General features: G+C 56.9%; 1 protein-coding gene across 1 annotated transcript; it reads left to right on the forward strand.

Annotated features, from left to right (window-relative positions):
* Positions 1-297: 297 nt before the first annotated feature.
* LOC139247535 (pre-B-cell leukemia transcription factor 2) lies at positions 298-20,274 on the forward strand (the record flags this gene model as incomplete). The annotated part of the gene is made up of 4 exons (XM_070871649.1): positions 298-542; positions 7,074-7,264; positions 11,405-11,540; positions 20,118-20,274. Coding segments are annotated over 4 exons (729 nt in total), but the record flags the coding sequence as incomplete, so codon positions are not given.
* Positions 20,275-23,167: the final 2,893 nt, after the last annotated feature.

The following is a 23,167-nucleotide window of genomic DNA, read 5'->3' on the forward strand; positions in this document are numbered from 1 at the left end:
ATGCCTTGCCCCAGAAGAGCACCCTCTCCCTGTGTATGTTATTTATTGATTGAAATGTAAAGAACATTTAATTGCAGCGTGTGTTTGTTGGGGACCCCCCCCCCATACCTGCGTGATGTGATTGCGCAGTTCACTGGTTGGAATCGCACCCGACTGTCTCCCCTCTTTAGTTTCGATGACCAGAACTGGCCACTGTGTACCCCAGGCATGGACCCAGCGTTATGGACGCTCCGTCAGTTCTTTTGACGGGAAGAAAATCTAACCGGGCGTTTTTTTTTTCTCCCCTTTTCGCTGCAGGCCTCAGCATCCGCAGCAGTCAGGAGGAGGAGCCTGTGGACCCCCAGCTGATGCGGCTGGACAACATGCTGCTGGCGGAGGGGGTGGCCGGCCCGGAGAAAGGCGGGGGCTCGGCGGCAGCGGCGGCGGCAGCGGCAGCCTCTGGCGGGGTGTCGCCCGACAACTCCATCGAGCACTCGGACTACCGGGCAAAGCTGGCGCAGATCCGGCAGATTTACCACACGGAGCTGGAGAAATACGAACAGGTAGCGTGCAGTTATCGCTCTGCTTGCTGCACTCGGACACCGCGGTGGCAGGGGTCGTCGATTGGGGTGTCGCCGTGGCAACATGTATGCTATAGAGTGTGATATATTCTTTACAACGTCACTAACACACACACGCCATCATCATCATAGGCAGTCCCTCCAAGCGAGGATGACTTGCTTCCATGCCAAAAAGGGCTGAGTTCACAGGTGTTTCAATGAAGGACCTAATATTCCAGGTCCCGACCTACATGTTGAAGGGTGGAAGATGCCTGTGCGTGGATTTTTTTAACGTGGGTTGGCCGTTGCACACCAGCCACCACACGGGCCTGACAGAGCTAGGCCTTGGTCCAGTGGCAAGGATTAACCAAGACTAACTGGAGACCAGCTCTGCTGCATAGGCTGAGCGCACACATATCGTAGTATGGGCTGGTCTGAAACATAGAAACATAGAAAATAGGTGCAGGAGTAGGCCATTCGGCCCTTCTAGCCTGCACCGCCATTCAATGAGTTCATGGCTGAACATTCAACTTCAGTACCCCATTCCTGCTTTCTCGCCATACCCCTTGATCCCCCTAGCAGTAAGGACCTCATCTAACTCCTTTTTGAATATATTTAGTGAATTGGCCTCAACAACTTTCTGTGGTAGAGAATTCCACAGGTTCACCACTCTCTGGGTGAAGAAGTTCCTCCGCATCTCGGTCCTAAATGGCTTACCCCTTATCCTTAGACTGTGACCCCTGGTTCTGGACTTCCCCAACATTGGGAACATTCTTCCTGCATCTAACCTGTCTAACCCCGTGCTGACCCTGGGCCCTCGCCTCTTCTGAGCCCCTGATTCATGCCTCTCCTGGGCCCCGGTCACTTTCCTCTATGGACTCTTGCCGCTCCTTCGCCCCTCCTGCTGTACCTGCCCGCACTGCAATCAGGCGACCTGGCTTCGTAGCCGTCGCCCTCCTGCAGCAGCACGCGCTGCTCCCTGCAGTGGTCTGCCGCCGCACGCTGCTCCCTCCAATGGCCCCGGCCTGCTGATCCTCACACACACACACACAAAATGGCTCGACAGGAACTTGTCATGTGACCTTGTCACTTGATCCTTTATTGTAGTTACATCAGCAGTTGCATTATCACAATAGTCCAAAAGCTCCCTCTACACTGTCCCATCAAACACTCCCAGCGGCAGGTACAGCACGGGTTAGATACAGAGTAAAGCTCCCTCTACATTGTCCCATCAAACACTCCCAGGGCAGGTACAGCACGGGTTAGATACAGAGTAAAGCTCCCTCTATACTGTCCCATCAAACACTCCCAGGGGCAGGTACAGCACGGGTTAGATACAGAGTAAAGCTCCCTCTACACTGTCCCATCAAACACTCCCAGGGGCAGGTACAGCACGGGTTAGATACAGAGTAAAGCTCCCTCTACACTGTCCCATCAAACACTCCCAGGGAATGGTACAGCACGGGTCAGATACAGAGTAAAGCTCCCTCTATACTGTCCCATCAAACACTCGCAGGGGCAGGTACAGCACGGGTTAGATACAGAGTAAAGCTCCCTCGACACTGCCTCCAACAATCTGCCTTGCCCCAGAAGAGCATACTCTCCCTATGTGTATTATTTATTGATTGAAATGTAAAGACCATTTAATTGCAGCGTGTGTTTGTTGGGGTCCCCACCCCCTCTCCCTGTACCTGTGTGATGTGATTGTGCAGTTCACTGGTGTTGGAGATGGAGGCTGAGTGATGAGCAGGAATGTTGGGCGAGTATTTGCCGCTCATGCTGGGTCACTCTGAGCTCTGCTGGAAGTGAATTTAGATGCTGGTAAATGGGGAGGCTGCTGACAGCTCAGGCAGTCATCCCTGCGGCCTTCCAGCTACGGGCTCAGACACGCTGGCCGTCTGGAGCAGGCAATGTGATGTGGCAGCTCAATGCCGCAGATTAATAACCAGCTCACGAACCTTTCATGTTTTATACTCGCTGTCGCTCCCCCTCTCTCTCTCTCTCCCTCCCCCCCCTCGCTCGCTCACTCGCGCTCGCGCTCCCCCCCCCTCCTCACTCGCTCGCGCCCCCCCCTCGCTCGCTCGGGCTCCCCCCCTCCTCGCTCGCGCCCCCCCCTCCTCGCTCGCACCCCCCCCTCGCTCGCTCGGGCTCCCCCCCTCCTCGCTCGCGCCCCCCCCTCCTCGCTCGCGCCCCCCCCTCCTCGCTCGCGCCCCCCCCCTCGCTCGCTCTCGCTCGCGCTCTCCTACACCCCCCTCGCTCGCTCGCGCTCTCCCTCCCCCTCCCCTCGCTCGCGCTCCCCCCCTCGCTCGCTCGCGCTCCCCCACCTCTCGCGCTCGCGCCCCCCCCTCGCTCGCGCCCCCCCCTCGCTCACTCGCGCTCCCCCACCCCCCCTCGCTCGCTCGCGCTCCCCCCCCTCGCTCGCTCTCGCTCGCGCTCTCCTTCACCCTCCTCGCTCGCTCGCGCTCCCCCCCTCGCTCGCTCGCACTCCCCCTCCCCCCCCTCGCTCGCTCGCTCTCCCCCCCTCCTCGCTCGCTCGCGCTCCCCCCCTCGCTCGCTCGCACTCCCCCTCCCCCCCCTCGCTCGCTCGCGCTCCCCCCTCCTCGCTCGCTCGCCACCCCCCTCCTCGCTCGCTCGCGCTCCCCCCCTCCTCGCTCGCTCGCGCTCCCCCCTCCTCGCTCGCTCGCGCTCCCCCCTCCTCGCTCGCTCGCGCTCCCCCCTCCTCGCTCGCTCGCGCTCCCCCCCTCCCCCCCCTCCTCGCTCGCTCGCGCTCCCCCCCTCCTCGCTCGCTCGCGCTCCCCCCTCCTCGCTCGCTCGCGCTCCCCCCCTCCTCGCTCGCGCTCCCCCCTCCTCGCTCGCGCTCCCCCCCTCCTCGCTCGCTCGCGCTCCCCCCTTCCTCGCTCGCTCGCGCTCCCCCCTCCTCGCTCGCTCGCGCCCCCCTCCTCGCTCGCGCTCCCCCCCTCGCTCGCTCGCACTCCCCCACCCCCCCTCCTCGCTCGCTCGCGCTCCCCCCCTCCTCACTCGCTCGCGCTCCCCCCCTCCTCGCTCGCTCGCGCTCCCCCTCCCCCCCTCGCTCGCTCGCGCTCCCCCTCCCCCCCCCCTCGCTCGCTCGCGCTCCCCCCCTCCTCGCTCGCTCGCGCTCCCCCCCTCCTCGCTCGCTCGCGCTCCCCCCTCCTCGCTCGCTCGCGCTCCCCCTCCCCCCTCGCTCGCTCGCGCTCCCCCCTCCTCGCTCGCTCGCTCTCCCCCCTCCTCGCTCGCTCGCTCTCCCCCCTCCTCGCTCGCTCGCTCTCCCCCCCTCCTCGCTCGCTCGCTCTCCCCCCCTCCTCGCTCGCTCGCTCTCCCCCCTCCTCGCTCGCTCGCTCTCCCCCCTCCTCGCTCGCTCGCTCTCCCCCTCTCCTCGCTCGCTCGCTCTCCCCCCTCCTCGCTCGCTCGCTCTCCCCCCTCCTCGCTCGCTCGCTCTCCCCCCTCCTCGCTCGCTCGCTCTCCCCCCCCTCCTCGCTCGCTCGCTCTCCCCCCTCCTCGCTCGCTCGCTCTCCCCCCCTCGTCGCTCGCGCTCCCCCTCTCCTCGCTCGCTCGCGCTCCCCCTCCCCCCCCTCGCTCGCTCGCGCTCCCCCCTCCTCGCTCGCTCTCCCCCCCTCCTCGCTCGCTCTCCCCCCTCCTCGCTCGCTCGCGCTCCCCCTCTCCTCGCTCGCGCTCCCCCTCTCCTCGCTCGCTCGCGCTCCCCCTCCCCCCCTCGCTCGCTCGCGCTCCCCCCTCCTCGCTCGCTCGCTCTCCCCCCTCCTCGCTCGCTCGCTCTCCCCCCCTCCTCGCTCGCTCGCGCTCCCCCCTCCTCGCTCGCTCGCGCTCCCCCCCTCGCTCGCTCGCACTCCCCCTCCCCCCCTCCTCGCTCGCTCGCGCTCCCCCCCTCCTCGCTCGCTCGCGCTCCCCCCCCTCCTCGCTCGCTCGCGCTCCCCCCCTCCTCGCTCGCTCGCGCTCCCCCCCCCTCCTCGCTCGCTCGCGCTCCCCCCCCCTCCTCGCTCGCTCGCGCTCCCCCCCTCCTCGCTCGCTCGCTCTCCCCCCCTCCTCGCTCGCTCGCTCTCCCCCCCTCCTCGCTCGCTCGCGCTCCCCCCTCCTTGCTCGCTCGCGCTCCCCCCCTCCTCGCTCGCTCGCGCTCCCCCCCCTCCTCGCTCGCTCGCGCTCTCCCCCTCCTCGCTCGCTCGAGCTCCCCCCCTCCTCCTCGCTCGCTCGCGCTCCCCCCTCCTCCTCGCTCGCTCGCGCTCTCCCCCCTCCTCGCTCGCTCGCGCTCCCCCCCTCCTCGCTCGCTCGCGCTCCCCCCTCCTCGCTCGCTCGCGCCCCCCCCTCCTCGCTCGCGCTCCCCCCTCCTCGCTCGCTCGCGCTCCCCCCCCTCGCTCGCTCGCACTCCCCCTCCCCCCCCCTCGCTCGCTCGCGCTCCCCCCCTCCTCGCTCGCTCGCGCTCCCCCCTCCTCGCTCGCTCGCGCTCCCCCCTCCTCGCTCGCTCGCGCTCCCCCTCCCCCCCTCGCTCGCTCGCGCTCCCCTCCCCCCCCCTCGCTCGCTCGCGCTCCCCCCCTCCTCGCTCGCTCGCGCTCCCCCCCTCCTCGCTCGCTCGCGCTCCCCCCTCCTCGCTCGCTCGCGCTCCCCCTCCCCCCCTCGCTCGCTCGCGCTCCCCCCTCCTCGCTCGCTCGCTCTCCCCCCCTCCTCGCTCGCTCGCTCTCCCCCCCCTCCTCGCTCGCTCGCTCTCCCCCCCTCCTCGCTCGCTCGCTCTCCCCCCTCCTCGCTCGCTCGCTCTCCCCCCTCCTCGCTCGCTCGCTCTCCCCCCTCCTCGCTCGCTCGCTCTCCCCCCTCCTCGCTCGCTCGCTCTCCCCCCCTCCTCGCTCGCTCGCTCTCCCCCTCTCCTCGCTCGCTCGCTCTACCCCCCTCCTCGCTCGCTCGCTCTCCCCCCCTCCTCGCTCGCTCGCTCTCCCCCCCTCCTCGCTCGCTCGCTCTCCCCCCCTCCTCGCTCGCTCGCTCTCCCCCCCTCCTCGCTCGCTCGCTCTCCCCCCTCCTCGCTCGCTCGCTCTCCCCCCCTCCTCGCTCGCTCGCTCTCCCCCCCTCCTCGCTCGCGCTCCCCCTCTCCTCGCTCGCTCGCGCTCCCCCTCCCCCCCTCGCTCGCTCGCGCTCCCCCCTCCTCGCTCGCTCTCCCCCCCTCCTCGCTCGCTCTCCCCCCCTCCTCGCTCGCTCGCGCTCCCCCTCTCCTCGCTCGCGCTCCCCCTCTCCTCGCTCGCTCGCGCTCCCCCTCTCCTCGCTCGCTCGCGCTCCCCCTCCCCCCCTCGCTCGCTCGCGCTCCCCCCCCCTCGCTCGCTCGCGCTCCCCCCTCCTCGCTCGCTCGCTCTCCCCCCCTCCTCGCTCGCTCGCTCTCCCCCCCCTCCTCGCTCGCTCGCTTTCCCCCCCCCTCCTCGCTCGCTCGCGCTCCCCCTCCTCGCTCGCTCGCGCTCCCCCCTCGCTCGCTCGCACTCCCCCTCCCCCCCTCCTCGCTCGCTCGCGCTCCCCCCCTCCTCGCTCGCTCGCGCTCCCCCCCCTCCTCGCTCGCTCGCGCTCCCCCCCCCTCGCTCGCTCGCGCTCCCCCCCTCCTCGCTCGCTCGCGCTCCCCCCCCTCCTCGCTCGCTCGCGCTCCCCCCCTCCTCGCTCGCTCGCTCTCCCCCCCTCCTCGCTCGCTCGCGCTCCCCCCTCCTTGCTCGCTCGCGCTCCCCCCCTCGTTGCTCGCTCGCGCTCCCCCCCTCCTCGCTCGCTCGCGCTCCCCCCCCTCCTCGCTCGCTCGCGCTCTCCCCCTCCTCGCTCGCTCGAGCTCCCCCCCTCCTCCTCGCTCGCTCGCGCTCCCCCCCTCCTCCTCGCTCGCTCGTGCTCTCCCCCCTCCTCGCTCGCTCGCGCTCCCCCCCTCCTCGCTCGCTCGCGCTCCCCCCCCTCCTCGCTCGCTCGCGCTCCCCCCCTCCTCGCTCGCTCGCTCTCCCCCCCTCCTCGCTCGCTCGCGCTCCCCCCTCCTCGCTCGCTCGCTCTGCCCCCTCCTCGCTCGCTCGCTCTGCCCCCCTCCTCGCTCGCTCGCTCTCCCCCCTCCTCGCTCGCTCGCGCTCCCCCCCTCCTCGCTCGCTCGCGCTCCCCCCCCTCGCTCGCTCGCGCTCCTCCTCCCTCTCTCTCGCTCTCTTATGCCCCCCATCTTTTATCTCTAGCTCCTCTTTTCTCCACACCCCCCCTGCCCCACCACCTCTCCTTGATAGCTGTACAGTTAGTTGTCTCTCTCATTCTTTTAGTTCATCTTTTGTTCCTTTGCCTGTTGGCCTCGCCCACGTCTATAAGTTGGTGCACAGCTTGTTTTAATCTCTCTTTGTGGACCTATCCCTGGACCTGTCTCTCATCCACACTGTCCATTGGGCTGCCATGATATTGCGCTGTGTGGAGCGTTGTGGAGAGCGCGTGCCGAGCCGGCGATCCCGTGGGCCGTTGCTGAGTTTGACCTTCACTGGGTTGTTTTTCCTTCCCCTCTGCCTGTCTCCGTTTGTCGCCCAGGCCTGCAACGAGTTCACGACGCACGTGATGAACCTCCTGCGGGAGCAGAGCCGGACACGGCCCATCTCTCCCAAGGAGATCGAGAGGATGGTCGGGATCATCCATCGGAAGTTCAGCTCCATCCAGATGCAGCTAAAGCAGAGCACGTGTGAGGCAGTCATGATCCTGCGATCCAGGTTCCTGGACGCCAGGTCAGTGCGGCGGGGGGGCAGGGCGTGTTACCGAGCGGGGAGCTCCCGGCGGGTACGCGGAATGTGGCAGGTTCTCCGGCCCTTCCCGTCTCGTCAGTTGGGATTGGCGCGGCCGGGGGATCTTCCTGACTTTATGTGGCTCATAAACAGCTTGACTGAAGGGAAAGGGAGGCACCTGCACAGGTATAATTATACGAGGGCGAGGGTGAGGAGGGGGGCTGCGGGGGTTGAGGAGGGGGGCTGCGGGGGTTGAGGAGGGGGCTGCGGATGTTGAGGAGGGGGGCTGCGGAGGTTGAGGAGGGGGGCTGCGGGGGTTGAGGAGGGGGGCTGCGGATGTTGAGGAGGGGGGCTGCGGAGGTTGAGGAGGGGGGCTGCGGGGGTGAGGAGGGGGGGTGGTTGCGAGGGTGAGGGGGGGTGGTTGCGAGGGTGAGGGGGGGTGGTTGCGAGGGTGAGGGGGGGTGGTTGCGAGGGTGAGGGGGGGTGGTTGCGAGGGTGAGGGGGGGTGGTTGCGAGGGTGAGGGGGGGTGGTTGCGAGGGTGAGGGGGGGGTGGTTGCGAAGGTGAGGGGGGGAGGTTGCGAGGGTGAGGGGGAGGGTGAGAGGGTGAGGGTTGCGAGGGTGAGGGTTGCGAGGGTGAGGGGGGGTTTGCGAGGGTGAGAGGGGGGGTTTGCGAGGGTGAGGGTTGCGAGGGTGAGGGTTGCGAGGGTGAGGGTTGCGAGGGTGAGGGGGGGTTTGCGAGGGTGAGGGGAGGTTTGCGAGGGTGAGGGGTGGTTTGCGAGGGTGAGGGGGGGGTTGCGAGGGTGAGGGGGGGTTGCGAGGGTGAGGGGGGGTTGCGAGGGTGAGGGGGGGGTTGCGAGGGGAGGGGGGGGGTTACGAGGGAGGGGGGGGTGTTGCGAGGGTGAGGGGGGGGTTTGCGAGGGTGAGGGGGGGGTTTGCGAGGGTGTGGGGGGGTTTGCGAGGGTGTGGGGGGGGGTTGCGAGGGTGAGGGGGGGTTGCGAGGGAGATGGGGGTGGGTTGAGAGGGGGGTGGGTTGCGAGGGTGAGGGGGGTGGGTTGCGAGGGTGAGGGGGATGGGTTGCGAGGGTGAGGGGGGGTTGCGAGGGTGAGAGGGGCTGTTGTATTGCGAGGCTGAAGGGGGGTGTTGTGAGGGTGAGGAGGGTGGGTTGCGAGATGGGGGTTGAGGGGTGGAGGGGGCGGGCAAGTGGGGTGCGCGGTTGAGATTGGATGCGCTGGTGAGATGAGGGGGTGTGCGAGTGTGAGGAGAGCGCGCAGGTAAGATGGGGGAGTGAGGGAGGGGCGAGGCTGAGGAGTGAAGGGGAGGGAGAGGGAGATAAAGAAGTGCAGCTGTCGATGGAGTAACCGAGGGAGCTAAAATATAATGTTTTGTTGAGGATTCTTGTGATGCCTCGAAGTCCGCTCCCTGATCAGCTGGCACGGCCGATGCAGTGGAAAGCCTGGCACGGCCCAGGAATAGTCGAGGTTCGCACCCTGATCAGTGCTGGGTTAGCTGGTCTCGATCCGGGCATTAGCACCGCCGCAGTCCATCTTGGTGCCTGTCAGCTTCCAAAGGGATAAGGCAACCGTCCTGGCACTCGTTTGCCCAGAGTCTTCCCGGCTGGTCCTGGTGGAAGTGGGTAGATGTGCGATGGCATCCATTGTACTCTGCCCGTGATGCAACCTGTGGCCGAAGAGCTGGCCGGAAACTCTCGCACGTGCAGAGTGGATGTATCGGTAAAGGGAAGCTGCTGCCCGTGTGACCGTAACTCGGCGAGGGGAAAGAGGGAGAGAACTCGCAGAGGGTGTAGTGTACGCTCCTGTGAGTGTGCTCACAGGTTTCTGGAGCTGTTGAGTTGGGAGTGGCTTAGCCAGTCACGTGACGTTCACAATACGCAATAAAACCCTCGTCAGTTGGGTTCAGGGAATCCACGATGAGGCAGGTGGTTGTGAGCCTGCTGGATGAACTGTAATGTGCAGTGTGATTGTTAAACCTTTGTTAATAAACCAACTCGCTCTCATTAGCAATGTGTTGCTATGAATTCTTAAGCAAAGACACCTTGAAGCAAATACATTACGGGGGCGGGGAATAAATAAATAGAAAGGAAAGGGGCCCCACGCCAGTGTGGGGCCATTCAGGCAGCGACCAAGTCTTCGGTTCTGTTATGAAATATTGTGGCAGTACTTGGTGACCATTCGCGCCCGACACGGATGGCATTTCATTCAGGGGTTCTGCCTGTGCATGAAAAATAACCAGTAACCTGCATCAAAGAAAAACAGGAGGAGGCCATTCAACCCCTCGAGCCTGCTCCGCTATTCAACCAGACCATGGCTGGTCTGCACCCCCAACTCCTTTGCTCCATGTCCCTCGATACCCTTCCCCAACAATAATCTATCGACCTCGCTCTCTCAAGTTCCAATTGACCCCCGCCCCCGCAGCAATTTGGGGTCGGAGTTACAAATTTCCATTACCTTTTGTAAATCCAGTACTCCCTGATTTAATTCCTCAATGGCCCAACTCTAATTTTAAGATTATGTGCCTTTGTTCTCGATTTTCTTCTCTCACCAGAGGAGAGAGTTTCACCATAGCTATCCCTTCGAATCATAAGAACGTAAGAAATAGGAACAGGATTAGACCATAGAAATTTAGAAAATGGGAGCAGGAGTAGACCATATGGCCCCTCGAACCTGCTCCACCATTCAATAACATCATGGCTGATCTAATCATGGACTCAGCTCCACTTCCCCGCCCACTCCCTATAACCCCTTATTCCTTTAACGGTTAAGAAACTGTCTATTTCTTAATTTTTTTCAATGTCCCAGCTTCCACAGCTCTCTGAGGTAGCGAATTCCACAGATTTACGACCCTCACAGAAGAAATTTCTCCTCATCTCTGTTTTAAATGGGCGGCCCCTTATTCTAAGATTATGCCATTTAGTTCTAATCTCCCCATCAGTGGAAATATCCTCTCTGCATCCACCTTGTCAAGCCCCCTCATAATCTTATACATTTCGATTCGATCAGCTCTCATTCTTCTGAATTCCAATGAGTATAGGCCCAACCTACTCAACCTTTCCTCATAAATCAGCCCCCTCATCTCCCAATCAACCTTGTGAACCTTCGAACGTTTTAAACACCTGATCTCCTCTACCTTTCAAACCCCGCCTGAACGGGGGTCCCGGTGAGATTTCGGTGATGGAGCGGGAGCGCATCCCTGTCGGCTCCGTGCAGTCATTGGTCTGCATTTGCTCGGTCGGCATGTCTGGACTGGATTATTGGATAGTGAGGGAATCCAGGGGTAATCGGGAGAGTGCAGGGAAGTGGAGTTGAGATATAAGATCAGCCATGATCTCACTGAATGACGGAGCAGGCTCGAGGGGCCGAATGACCTCCTCCCGCTCCTATTTCTTATGTTATGCTCTTAATTCAAAGCCAGCAAGATTAATGGCAAAGGTAAGTTCATGTACAATGGGGAAAATGGGCTAATTTCCTTCACTTTGCCATCAAGGACAAAGACAAAATTCTTCTGTTCTTCTGCCTTCAAAGTGACTTGCAGCCCAGAAAGCTGATTTGATTAATGGGGTTGCCAACTCCAGGAGGCATCGTCACGTGACCCTCCACCTCTGACCCTCCTCCCCCTCCCCCCCCCCCAAATACTCTCCCGCAATTGGTCCCCCGACATATCCATCCTCGTAGCCCCCCGCCCCCTCGCCAATTGGAAAGTGAGCAGACTCCTCCTTACCTGATTGGTTGTTTCTTCTTGGTCAATCAGCTCCTAGCTTGCAAATGGAAGCCATGAAAGAAACGCACCATTTTATTTTTCTTTAATGCCTCTGTTGATGTTTTTTTTCTGGGTGTTGCTGGTAGCGGTGTCCTCGAGAGGAATCTTTAATTCGTGAAGACACCAGGACAACCCTGCAGGCTTGGCAGAGCCCTATTGACGTTACAATTTCCAAGTGAAATAAAGGCCTCCTTTGCTGGACCCCGGCTTGCAGGCTGCAATGTGCTGGTCTTTGTGGTCGGCCTTCGTGACGGCCTAAGAGTGAACGAGTCCAGTGTTTGCCACTGGGGTCCAGGGGTTCTCCGCGCTGCTTGTTCTATTTATTCGGTTCTATCCATGGGTCTAATTTCAAGACTTTGCTTCTGCAGAAGAAAAAGGCGTAACTTCAGCAAGCAGGCCACAGAGATTTTGAACGAATACTTTTACTCCCATCTCAGTAACCCTTACCCCAGTGAAGAGGCCAAAGAAGAGCTGGCAAAGAAGTGTGGCATCACTGTATCGCAGGTCAGTGTATCCCAGGTTAGGCCCATTTAACCTTCTCACAGGTACTCTTACTATTGTTTCGTGTGCTTTTCTGTTTGAGATGACTTGTGCTTATTGTTGTTGCTTTTGTGATTTGAGTGTCCATCGAATGTATTCAAATGTCATAATTGCTGCACTGCTTGTATCCCCCGGACGGTTAAGGGGCGATCGATTTCAGGTGTTTAACATGATCAAAGGATTTGATCGCCATCAGCCGCTCCAGGCAGCGGGCGGTCGAGGGGGTCGTTCAGCCCGACTGCCTGCCCCTCTTCCGCGCCTGCATCCGAGCCCGGGTGTCCTGGAGATGGAGCACGCGGTGTCCACCGGTACGCTCGCGGCCTTCCGCGAGAGGTGGGCGCCGGAGGGACTGGAGTGCATCATCACCCCCGGCAACCAAATTTTAATTTGATTTTATGTGTTTTAAAGTTTAATTTTTTTTATTGCCGGGTTTTTACTGTCCCCCCCCCGCCCCTTTTATAGGGGGCTCTTGTAAAATTTATGGTTTTAGTGCCCAAAAAACCCCCCCAAAAAATCAGCAAAACAAACACAATAAAAAGGGCACTTGAAAAGTGTTTGGCGTGTCCCCCAGATCAGGGGGCAATTGATTTATTGTTTTACAGCCAAAATTTTTTTTAATAGGTTGGAAAGAGGGCAATGATTTCCTCTGGTGGGGCCAGTCCAAAACAAGGGGGTGTGACCTTGAAATTAGAGCTAGGCCGTTCAGGGCTGATGGTGGAAAGCACTTCTTCACACAAAGGGTGGTGGAAATCTGGAACTTTACCCCTCTTCCCCCTCTTTTCTGACCCCCCCCCCCCCACCCCCAGCCCCTGCAAACAAAAGGCTGGGGAGCCATTTGAAACTTTCAAACCGGAGATTAATAGATTTATGTTGGCTAAGGCTATTGAGGTTTCAAAATTATCATCCTTGTTTTCAAATCCCCCCATGGCCTCGCCCCTCCCTATCTCTGTAATCTCCTCCAACCCCACAACCTCCCTGGGATGTCTGCGCTCCTCTAACTCTGCCCCCCCTGAGCATTCCTGATTAGAATCGCTCAACAATCGGTGGCCGTGCCTTCTGTTGCCCGGGCCCCAAGCTCTGGAACTCCCTGCCTAAACCTCTCCGCCTCTCTTCCCTCCTTCAAGACGCTGCTTAAAACCTACCACTTTGGCCAAGCCCTGCGCTAATTTCTACTTGTGCAGCTCGGTATCAATTTTTTATCTCCATAACACTCCTGTGAAGCGCCTTGGGACGTTTCCCTGTGTTCAAGGCGCTACATAAACATAAGTTGTTGTTGTTGTTACGGAACTGAGGTGGGTAGATGGAGTTGAGCGACAGATCAGCCATGATTGAATTGAATGCCGGAACAGCGTCGAGGGGCTGAATGCCCTGTTCCTGTTCCCATGTACCTCGGCATTATTGGCTGTCCAGTGGGGTTGCCCAAAACTTGTCATTTTGGCCACGTGTGGCTCAGTGGGTAGCACGCACGCTCGCCTCGTAAGTCAGAAAGTTGTGGGTTCAAGTCCCCGCCCCAGGGTCTTGAGCGCCTAATCTAGGCTGACACTCCCAGTACAGTGCTGCAGGGGTGCAGCGCTGTCTGAGGTGCTGTCTTTTGGATGACACATTAAACCGAGGCCCCGCCTGCCCTCTGGTGCCAAAGGTCCCACGGCACTATTTTGTCGCAGCACAGGAGAGTTATCCCCGGTGTCCTGGGGCCAATATTTATCCCCCAACCAACATCACTAAAACAGATTATCTGCGTCATTATCACATTGCTGTTTGCGGGAGCTTGCTGTGCGCAAATTGGCTGCCGCGTTTCCCACATTACAACAGTGACTACACTCCAAAAGCACTTCATTGGCTGTAAAGTGCTTTGGGATGTCTTGAGGTCATGAAAAGCGCTGTATAAATGCACGTCTTTTTTTCTTAATTACTTTGGCTGCACAGCAGGGTTGTCCCAGCTGTGGCCTGGTGACCATATATGGGCCATGATTCTAGTAGCTGGATCAAAATACTGGAGTTCCCTAGCTACCACCATCAGTATAAGAACCAAGAAGGCCTGCCAGAATTAGGGGCATCAAGTCTGGGCAATAAATGCTGGCTTTGCGAGCATCACCCACGTGCTGAGAACAAAATTGTGTTTGTGTTTCTCTCTCGCGCGCTTGTCTTGATTGAATTCCGTAGGCCTTGGGGCTTTTAGACAGGGCTGCTGTCTGTAGTTATTGCCTCAGTAACATCGCCCGACTCCATCCCTGCCTCAGCTCCTCTGCTACTGAAGCCCTCATCCATGCCTTTGTTACCTCCGGACTCGACTATTCCAACGCTGTCCCATCTTCCATGCTACTTAAACGTGAGCTCGTCGAAAACTCGGCAGCCCGTGTCCTAACTCGCACCAAGTCCCGCTCACCCATCACCCCTTGTGCTCGCTGACCTACATCGGCTCCCGTTCCGGCAGCACCTCGATTTGAAACATTCTCATCCTTGTCTTTAAATCCCTCCATGGCCCTCGACCCTCCCGATCTCTGTAACCCCCTCCAGCCCCATAACCCCCCCCCCTGAGATCTCTGTGCTCCTCCAATTTTATGCTTAGTACCTGGGTGATGCTAGCCAATTCTGCCCTTTTGCACATCCCTGATTGTAATCGCTCCACCATCGGTGGCCGTGCCTGCAGCTGCCTGGGCTCCTCCTTTTAAGACGTTCTTTAAAACCTTCCTCTTTGAACAAGCTTTTGGTCACCCGTCCTAATATCTCCTTATGTGACTGGCTGTCAAATTGTCATTGATAACCGCTCCTGTGCCGTGCCTTGGGACGTTTTACTAGGTTAAAGGTGTTATATGGCCTACTCGTGCTCCTATTTCTTATGTTCTTATGTAGGTGAGTGTGGATGTTAGAGTACAGGATCAGATCCTTGGAGCTTGGGGACAACAAAGAGGAGATTTGATAGAGTGTTTAAAATCATGACGGGTTTAGAGCGAGTAAATGAAGCGAAACAGTTTCCAGTGGCTGAGACAGCACAGATTGAAGGTGATAAATAAAGGAACAAGAGGCAACATGAGGAAAAACAATGTTTTAAGCAATGGGTGGTTAGGATTTGGAACGCACTGCCTGATAGGCTGGAGGAAACAGATTCAATTGTAGCTTTCAAAAGGAACTGGATAAATATGTGAAGGGGAAAAAATTGCAGGGTTATGGGGAGAAGTGGGGAAGTGGGAGTAATTGGATTGCTCTACGAAAGAGCCGGTGCAGACTCGATGGGCCGAATGGCCTCCTTCTGTGCTGTACTATTCTATGGTTCGATATAATCGCAAGTTGTTGGTGACCAGGTAGCCATTTTGGACTGTGGACCTTGAACTTGTTGGGCTGTCCCAGAATGCAGTGGGTACCTCGGCACCGCCGCCTCTATTGGTCACCCTTCCGCTTGTGTCCCTCCTGTCGGACTCGAGTTGCGACTCAGTTCCATGGCTGCCGTGGCCAACTTGTGCCTTCCTCGGCTGACCACTCCTCCGTACTGGGCCCAGACTGCAAGCGGTAGGCCTTCACACAAGGGCATCTGCCGGTGACTCGTTGCACGGTGAGACGCCATGGGAACGGGAGGGCTGATTGCAGCGGCCTGTTGTCGCTGTTCCGGGGTTAGGCCATGGGCTTTCCTGGTCTGCCACAATGCAGGACACGGCTTACTGCACCATGTCAAAGGGCCCAGCAAGGAAACTCGATTATTATTCAGCTGGATAATAGCTCAAGTTTAGACAATCCTACAGGATCATCACTCCAGTCCCTGACATCCAAACATGGTGCCCCATTTTTAAGGAGCTGAGCATAACTGATGAGAACATTGAGGATTGAGACCTCAGAGTAGGATCATTACTCCATGTTTTACAACAGCTTTGGTTGGTCAAGTACAGCACTGTTTAGATACAGAGTAAAGCTCCCTCTACATTGTCCCATCAAACACTCCCAGGTCAGGTACAGCACGGGTTAGATACAGAGTAAAGCTCCCTCTATGTCGAGGAACCAACTAGGGGGGAGGCCATCTTAGACTGGGTGTTGTGTAATGAGAGAGGATTAATTAGCAATCTCATTGTGCGAGGCCCCTTGGGGAAGAGTGACCATAATATGGTGGAATTCTGCATTAGGATGGAGAATGAAACAGTTAATTCAGAGACCATGGTCCAGAACTTAAAGAAGGGTAACTTTGAAGGTATGAGGCATGAATTGGCTAAGATAGATTGGTTAATGATACTTAAGGGGTTGACTGTGGATGGGCAATGGCAGACATTTAGAGAACGCATGGATGAATTACAACAATTGTACATTCCTGTCTGGCGTAAAAATAAAAAAGGGAAGGTGGCTCAACCGTGGCTATCTAGGGAAATCAGGGATAGTATTAAAGCCAAGGAAGTGGCATACAAATTGGCCAGAAATAGCAGCGAACCTGAGGACTGGGAGAAATTTAGAACTCAGCAGAGGAGGACAAAGGGTTTGATTAGGGCAGGGAAAATGGAGTACGAGAAGAAGCTTGCAGGGAACATTAAGGCGGATTGCAAAAGTTTCTATAGGTATGTAAAGAGAAAGAGGTTAGTAAAAACAAACGTAGGTCCCCTGCAGTCAGAATCAGGGGAAGTCATAACGGGGAACAAAGAAATGGCAGACCAATTGAACAAGTACTTTGGTTCAGTATTCACTAAGGAGGACACAAACAACCTTCCGGATATAAAAGTGGTCAGAGGGTCTATTAAAGAGGAGGAACTGAGGGAAATCTTTATTAGTCGGGAAATTGTGTTGGGGAAATTGATGGGATTGAAGGCCGATAAATCCCCAGGGCCTGATGGACTGCATCCCAGAGTACTTAAGGAGGTGGCCTTGGAAATAGCGGATGCATTGACAGTCATTTTCCAACATTCCATTGACTCTGGATCAGTTCCTATCGAGTGGAGGGTAGCCAATGTAACCCCACTTTTTAAAAAAGGAGGGAGAGAGAAAGCAGGGAATTATAGACCGGTCAGCCTGACCTCAGTAGTGGGTAAAATGATGGAATCAATTATTAAGGATGTCATAGCAGCGTATTTGGAAAATGGTGACATGATAGGTCCAAGTCAGCATGGATTTGTAAAAGGGAGATCATGCTTGACAAATCTTCTGGAATTTTTTGAGGATGTTTCCAATAAAGTGGACAAAGGAGTACCAGTTGATGTGGTGTATTTGGACTTTCAGAAGGCTTTCGACAAGGTCCCACACAGGAGATTAATGTGCAAAGTTAAAGCACATGGGATTGGGGGTAGTGTGCTGACGTGGATTGAGAACTGGTTGTCAGACAGGAAGCAAAGAGTAGGAGTAAATGGGTACTTTTCGGAATGGCAGGCAGTGACTAGTGGGGTACCGCAGGGTTCTGTGCTGGGGCCCCAGCTGTTTACATTATACATTAATGATTTAGACGAAGGGATTAAATGTAGTATCTCCAAATTTGCGGATGACACTAAGTTGGGTGGCAGTGTGAGCTGCGAGGAGGATGCTATGAGGCTACAGAGTGACTTGGATAGGTTAGGTGAGTGGGCAAATGCGTGGCAGATGAAGTATAATGTGGATAAATGTGAGGTTATCCACTTTGGTGGTAAAAACAGAGAGACAGACTATTATCTGAATGGTGACAGATTAGGAAAAGGGAAGGTGCAACGAGACCTGGGTGTCATGGTACATCAGTCATTGAAGGTTGGCATGCAGGTACAGCAGGCGGTTAAGAAAGCAAATGGCATGTTGGCCTTCATAGCGAGGGGATTTGAGTACAGGGGCAGGGAGGTGTTGCTACAGTTGTACAGGGCCTTGGTGAGGCCACACCTGGAGTATTGTGTACAGTTTTGGTCTCCTAACTTGAGGAAGGACATACTTGCTGTTGAGGGAGTGCAGCGAAGATTCACCAGACTGATTCCCGGGATGGTGGGACTGACCTATCAAGAAAGACTGAATCAACTGGGCTTGTATTCACTGGAGTTCAGAAGAGTGAGAGGGGACCTCATAGAAACGTTTAAAATTCTGACGGGTTTGGACAGGTTGGATGCAGGAAGAATGTTCCCAATGTTGGGGAAGTCCAGAACCAGGGGTCACAGTCTAAGGATAAGGGGTAAGCCATTTAGGACCGAGATAAGGAGAAACTTCTTCACCCAGAGAGTGGTGAACCTGTGGAATTCTCTACCACAGGAAGTAGTTGAGGCCAATTCACTAAATATATTCAAAAGGGAGTTAGATGAAGTCCTTAGTACTCGGGGGATCAAGGGGTATGGCGTGAAAGCAGGAAGTGGGTACTGAAGTTTCATGTTCAGCCATGAACTCGTTGAATGGCGGTGCAGGCTAGAAGGGCTGAATGGCCTGCTCCTGCACCTATTTTCTATGTTTCTATGTTTCTACACTGTCCCATCAAACACTCCCAGGGCAGATACAACATGGGTTAGATACAGAGTAAAGCTCCCTCTACACTGTCCCATCAAACACTCCCAGGGTTGGCACAGCACGGGTTAGATACAGAGTGAAGCTCCCTCTACACTGTCCCATCAAATACTCCCAGGGCAGGTACAGCATGGGTTAGATACGGAGTAAAGCTCCCTCTGCACTATCCCATCAAACACTCCCAGGGCAGGTACAGCACGGGTTAGATACAAAGTAAAGCTCCCTCTGCACTGTCCCATCAAACACTCCCAGAGCAGGTACAGCACGGGTTAGATACAAAGTAAAGCTCCCTCTGCACTGTCCCATCAAACACTCCCAGGGCAGGTACGGCACGGGTTAGATACAGAGTAAAACCCATTTAAACATTGCTGTGCTCTTTTGTCCTTCCAGTGTCTGGCTCCTGGGATGTTTCTCAGTTCTAACTGGGTTTCTAGATTTACTTTCCATTCCACTTGTGGCGAATGGAACATTTTTGAGCAGCAACCGGGGAGTGGGCTGACCTTTTGCCCTGGGATCTATACCTGGAGCGGGGGATTGGGTGTCACGTTAGCGCTGAAGTTTTCATTATTAAAGTGCACTGGGATCCTGTCCAAGAGGCTGTGACAAATGGAAGGATCTTTAAGTGAAATAACTTGGGAGGATGATGTTGTGTCTGAGTTTGTGAGATGCAGTGGATAAGTGCAGGAGAGAGTAACACAATACCGCAGAGATTCTGTAATGAAATTGCAAAAATTCCTTTTGGGTTTGCTAATCTTCAGCTGTCATGAGATCTGACACAATCGAAGTGAGGCTTTTAAATCAAGTGTAATGCGACACTTATTAACCGCCTTCCTCCCCCTGAAGGTGCTGATGTGTTCCTCACTCCCGTCCCTTCCCCAAAGGTGTTGATGCGTTCGGGGGTACAGTTCCTCACTCCCACCCCTCCCCCAAAGGTGCTGATCGGTTAATAGAATCATAGAAATTTACAGCACGGAAGGAGGCCATTTCGGCCCATCGTGTCTGCGTCGGTCGACAAAAAGCTATCCAGTCTAATCCCACTTTCCAGCTCTAGGTCCGTAGTCCTGTAGTTTACGGCACTCCAGGTACTTGTTAAATGTGGTGAGGGTTTCTGCCTCTACCACCTTTGGGTTCCAGACCCCCACCACCCTCTGGGTGAAGAAATTTCCCCTCAAAACCTCCCCCCAATTACTTTAAATCTAGGCCCCCTAGTTGTTGACCCCTCTGCCAAGGGAACCAGGTCCGTCCTGTCCACTCTTTCCAGGCCCCTCATAAATTTATACACCTCAATCAGGTCTCCCCTCAGCCTTCTCTGCTTCAAAGAAAATAACCCCAGCATCTCCAATCTTTCCTCACAGCTAAAGTTCTCCAGTCCAGGCAACATCCTCGTAAATCTCCTCTGTAGAGCAACCACATCCTTCCTGTAATGTGGCAACCAGAACTGCACACTGCACTGTTCTGGGGTACAGTCCCTCATTCTCCCCTGAAGGGCATTCTTCACGTGTGCACCTTGAATAGTCAGAGTAGGGGGACCATTCATTGACTATGTGGTGACGGAGCCATGGAAGTTTGAGCCTGTTGATCTTGGCCTCCTCCCCAGTGCCCACTTGCATGCATCCAGATCAGCCACGATTTAATTGAACGGGGCGGAATGTGCCCGAGGGGCTGAATGGCCTCCTCTGTTCCGCTGTTGCTGGTGGGGGTCGGGGAGGGGGGGGGGGCGGGTGGCGGAAGGATGGTGCAGGCTTCAAGCCCCCTGCCGTAGTGCTGGCCGGGAATGGGGTGGGGGAGAGGGCGCCGGTGGGGAAGCGGTTCACAAGGCGAGACACGGGCGGGCCCGTGGTTTGGGATTGCCCTTGCTCCTCCTCCTCCTCCTCCTCACTGTGCCGGCTCCCTGTTGACTCTGCAGCTGGCGTTCCCTCCAGATTGCCGTGCGTGGAGTTGGTGATCTAGCCATGAGGTGAGTTTGGTTGGTTGTTGCCCTCCCCAAGGTGGCGGCTTTGCCCTCCCCAAGATGGCGGCTTTGCCCGGTCGCGACGCCAGAAGCGCCTGCGCGACTTGCGGAGCGCGGAACTCTGGGTGTCTTTTCCGAAGCCGTTGCCTGATCTGATCTCTGTCTCCCTCTAGGTGTCCAACTGGTTTGGAAACAAGCGAATTCGGTATAAGAAGAACATTGGTAAGTTCCAGGAGGAGGCTAACATTTACGCTGTTAAGACCGCCGTGAATGCGACCGCAGCCTCTCAGAACAGTCAAGCAAACTCGCCCACCACTCCCACCTCAGCAGGTAGGCAGATAACCTAGCAACAGTATCCTCTGCACTGATTGGCTCTGTTGCTCTTTCAACACGACAACCAAAGGGGGGGAAAAAAAAACCTGATTGGGCTGGAACAAAAAGGTTTTCCTCCCGGATGACATTAACCATACCTGCCAGTCTTATTTAACTTTTTTTTTTTTTGTTTTGTTTTATTTATCTTGTTTTTCCTTCCTGTGATTGCGTTTTTCTGGTGTCTTGTCTTTTGGTGCCCCTGTCCTGCGGAGATTGTGAGTCCTTGGGGGCGGGGGTTAATTTCTGTTTTAAGCCTCGTTCGCTGTGTTTACACATCTGTGTATTATTTTTCACTGTGATGTCGTTAGCTTTCCCCACCCAGCCTCCTCCCCCCCCCCCCCCCCCCCCCAAAAGTGTCGGAAAAGTCTCCGATGGATATCGGCACCGACTGATGTGATATTGGGCAATGCAGTTTAGGAAGGTCCTGGCTTGAATTTCTGGCCCATTCTGAGTTCACTGAACTCCAACATCGATTGCGGCCCCCTCTGAGCTTGGGAGGGGGACATTTGCAGCGTTGCCTATAGATTTTGGTAACTGTTGAGCTAATCGAACAATTGCATAGATGGCAAAGGGCTGGGGGGGCGTTATTTTTTTGCTCTGTGAAGTTCTCACTGCCCTTTGCTCAAGCTGACTATCCCCTCGAGCGCTCTCCCCTTACTCCCACCCCTTGTGCTCAAACTCTCTCGCTATCTCCCCTTGCCCGCTTGCACCCCCTCTCTTGTGCGCTCTCCGGCCCCTCGCCCGCTCTCCGGCCCCTCGCCCGCTCTCGATCTCCGGCCCCTGCCCCGCTCCCGCCCCTCGTCTCGCCTGCTCTCAACCCCCCCCCTCGTTCCCCCCTCCACTCGCCCCCCCCCTCCCCGCCACCTCACTCAGGTCACAAGTTAACGATAACCCAACTGCTGATTTCTGAACAGTATCCCGTGACCCCGGCTGGCAAAGCCCTGGACAGTGACAGCTGTTTAACCATGGAGGCATCACTCCAGATCCCGGCCTCCCCGGTCATGCTTTTTTCCGGCGGGATCACTGGATAGCGAACACGAGTGGGAATCCAGGCTTGATTATTAATTGGTTATAATTTCTCCCCAGCCCAGGGGCTGAGGCCGGACGTGGTATTCACTGGCTGCCTCGGCTAAAAGCAGCGCCCCCTGGCCTGGCATGGCTCAGTCCCACATCCAGCGGTGCCGTGACCCACTGAACCAAGAATTGCATCATTCCAATTCATTTAAAAACATTTTGTCAATAGTTGTTGTTTACACTCCAAGCAGCGATTTTTATAGTGGAGGGGAGGGGAGAGCAGGAGCTTGACCTGGTGTTCTTGCTGTGTACCGGTACACAGAGGAGCTGAATTACTGCACCATTCTCGGCTGTGTCTCCACAGCTCGGGGGGGGAAAACATTCTCCATATTGGTTGAGGCTTTTACCTGGGTGGCGGAGGGCTAAAACGTATACAGACTTGAGTGTTTATTTCAGAAAACCATCCCGCAAACAGGGGTGCTGGGTGGGTGGGAGGGGGAAGTGGGGGACTTGCAATTAATGGCAAAGTTTATCTCGACCGAAAAGTGAAATTCAGCTCTTCCGGGGCCAAGCTCTCTTCTCTCCGTCCCTCCTTATCCAGTGCTGGTTTTTGGCCTTTTCATCAGAGGCGTTCACAGCCGGTGAAGTGTGCAAGGCAGGATTCACTTCTTAATGTCCTTTTTCTTTCTGATTCCTTGCGACGGTTTATTTGGACACCAGGTTCAGCGACGATTCGTGGACTTTACTTTTTCCGGGGGGGGTGGGGGGGGGGAGGAAGAGAAAAATCCGCTGACTGCGTGGTTGGGGTTGCCAACCTCGGTTGCCTGGAGGTTTGACCTCCTGCCTTCAGGTGTCCCGCTCCCTCCCCCGCCCGTCCCATTGGCTGCTCAACATGGCCTCCCTCACAGAGCTCCGCATCACCACCCCCCCTCACCCCCCTGCATTTGAAAGCCAATTGGATGGTTCTTAAGCATAAATCAAACCACCCAACTTCAATATTTCTTCAACTAATAAACAAAACTGTTCAGAAAAAGTGGAGGGAAAAAAAACTTAAAAAAAAAAAATACCCCTACGATTTCTCCAATCTTCAATTCCTGGCGACTCCAGGCCAATCCCAGAGGCTTGGCAATCCTGTGCGCAGCAGCAGAACTGGGAGGCTTCTTTTGGGCTTTGTGGTTTTCTACTTTCAGCAGCTGCTTTGGGTCCAGGCCCCCCGGAGTGAAGCCTCAGGCCGACCTAACACCAGGGTTACCACCTGTGTACCTTTGCTCGACCGGCTGGAGTCCGTCTTGAGCAGACTCCCACCGCTCCCCCGGATTCAGTGAGCGGAAGGGCGGGGGGGGGGAAGGAGAATGGTGTTGGGCAGGGGTGGGGAATTCGAGAAAGAGATGAGGAAAGAAGTGCACCAGGCAGATGACGCGACTCTGCTTCCACTTTGCTGGGCTTGGAGGAAGGGCGGTTTTTGCTTGACAAGATTTCTCTCCTCTCAGCCCCCCTGCTTCTCCCACCACGAAAGGTATCGAAGCTGACTGGTTAACTGGCATGATTCTCTCAAATAGAACGGTGATGGGCCTATGCATTAAGGATATCTTTGCAGTTGATGTTTCTCTCCATCTCAACCCATCTTGCTCTACCCAAACCTGCTGCCCTCCGCTCTCTTTCTCTTTCACTAAGCCCTACTCCCCTGCCACTCGTGCTCAGTCCCAGGTCCCATCGCACGCGCCCCCTCTCTCTACGCCCCCCCCCCACCATCTCTCGACTGCGCCCCCCCACCCCCGCCGTCCCGACCGCGCCCTCTCTCCGCCATTCAGTCTCTCACTCGCACTCTCCCTTTCTC

The sequence above is a fragment of the Pristiophorus japonicus genome, unplaced genomic scaffold, assembly GCF_044704955.1.
Source record: "Pristiophorus japonicus isolate sPriJap1 unplaced genomic scaffold, sPriJap1.hap1 HAP1_SCAFFOLD_2708, whole genome shotgun sequence".
NCBI lineage: Eukaryota > Metazoa > Chordata > Chondrichthyes > Pristiophoridae > Pristiophorus > Pristiophorus japonicus.